At 66.6% G+C, this 1,214-nt stretch overlaps 1 protein-coding gene across 1 annotated transcript; it reads right to left on the reverse strand.

Annotated features, from left to right (window-relative positions):
- BBK36DRAFT_1087082 (hypothetical protein) lies at positions 1-870 on the reverse strand (the record flags this gene model as incomplete). The annotated part of the gene is made up of 1 exon (XM_024888971.1): positions 1-870. A coding segment is annotated over one exon (870 nt), but the record flags the coding sequence as incomplete, so codon positions are not given.
- Between the last annotated feature and the right edge of the window lie 344 nt (positions 871-1,214).

Raw genomic sequence — 1,214 nt, forward strand, 5'->3', positions numbered from 1 at the left:
CGTGCTCTCAAAGTACGACGTCAGCGCCGACTCGAGCACGGCCAGCTTGGTGCTGCGGGCGAGGCCCGACGAGAAGGCCACCTTGGCCAGCGTGGTGTCGAGCAGGTCGCCGTCCCGGTGCTCCTTGCGCGTGCCCAGCACGACGACGTCGCCCTTGAGCGTGCTCGTCTCGCGGCCGTTGTCCGTCGCGAACTCGAGGTCCTCCACCTCGCGCAGCGCCTCGGGGTGCGGCTCCTCCGCGGCCCGCAGGATCTGCCGCGTCACGACGTCGGGCGGCAGCGACCACGTCACGATGGTGCCCGACGGGAAGACGAAGATGTCGCCGCCGTTGACGCCCCGCGCGTGCACCACCTCGGCGGCGTCGAAGCCCGTGCCGTCCGGGTCGATGGCGAAGCCGTGAGACGACAGGATCTCGAGCACGACGCCCATGTTGAAGGCCTCGGCGATGCACGTCGCGCTGACCATGTTAGACGGGTCGGCCGCGGCCGCGTCGACGCCGCCGGGGCTGCCCTGGCCGCCGCCCCGCTTCGGCTGCTGGGCGATGATGGCGACCCGGCGCAGCGAGTTCTTGGTCGGTGTGGCCCGCGTGGGCTTGCGCTTGGCTACCGGCGAGGCATTGGCGTTGGCGTTGGCGTTGGCAGGGCCGGGCTGCGCTTGCGGCTGGTCGGGACGATTCTCGTACGCGAGAGGTTTCGCATCGTCGCTACCGGGCTGGGAGGAGAGATACGGGTTCGAGGTGAAGAAGTAGCGCCGCCGGGGGAAGCCGGCCTGTGATGTGAGGTGAAACGAACGAGGGCGCGGCGCAGCGGCGGCGCTGTGAATCTGGCGGACGGCGACTTTGACGCTGATTCGCAGGGGCGGGCTCCTCATGGTGGAGGCGTGAGAGTGCTCGCCATCGAAATAGAAGGGAATCGAGACGATGGGGGAGTCGGCTTGGTATCCCTCGAGGCTCTGCGGCAGAAGAGTTGCAGTGACCGAAAAAAGATGCAGCATTGACGATAAAGCCTCCAGGAACCGACAACCGCCAGTTATCGCCATGTGACAAGTCACATGCAAAACTGCCCCGTGCGTTTTTTGTGCCCAGTCGGCCTGTCTGCCGCTAGCCCGCTTCGGGACACCGCCTTTGACGACGGCGCAAAGTCCCCACCATGCAGCCAGCTCAGCCGTTTATACCGCCACGCTGTGCAAGCAGTGGTAATTACAGGCTCCAGGGA

Source organism: Trichoderma citrinoviride, assembly GCF_003025115.1.
Source record: "Trichoderma citrinoviride strain TUCIM 6016 unplaced genomic scaffold BBK36scaffold_289, whole genome shotgun sequence".
In the NCBI taxonomy this organism is placed as follows: Eukaryota; Fungi; Ascomycota; class Sordariomycetes; order Hypocreales; family Hypocreaceae; genus Trichoderma; species Trichoderma citrinoviride.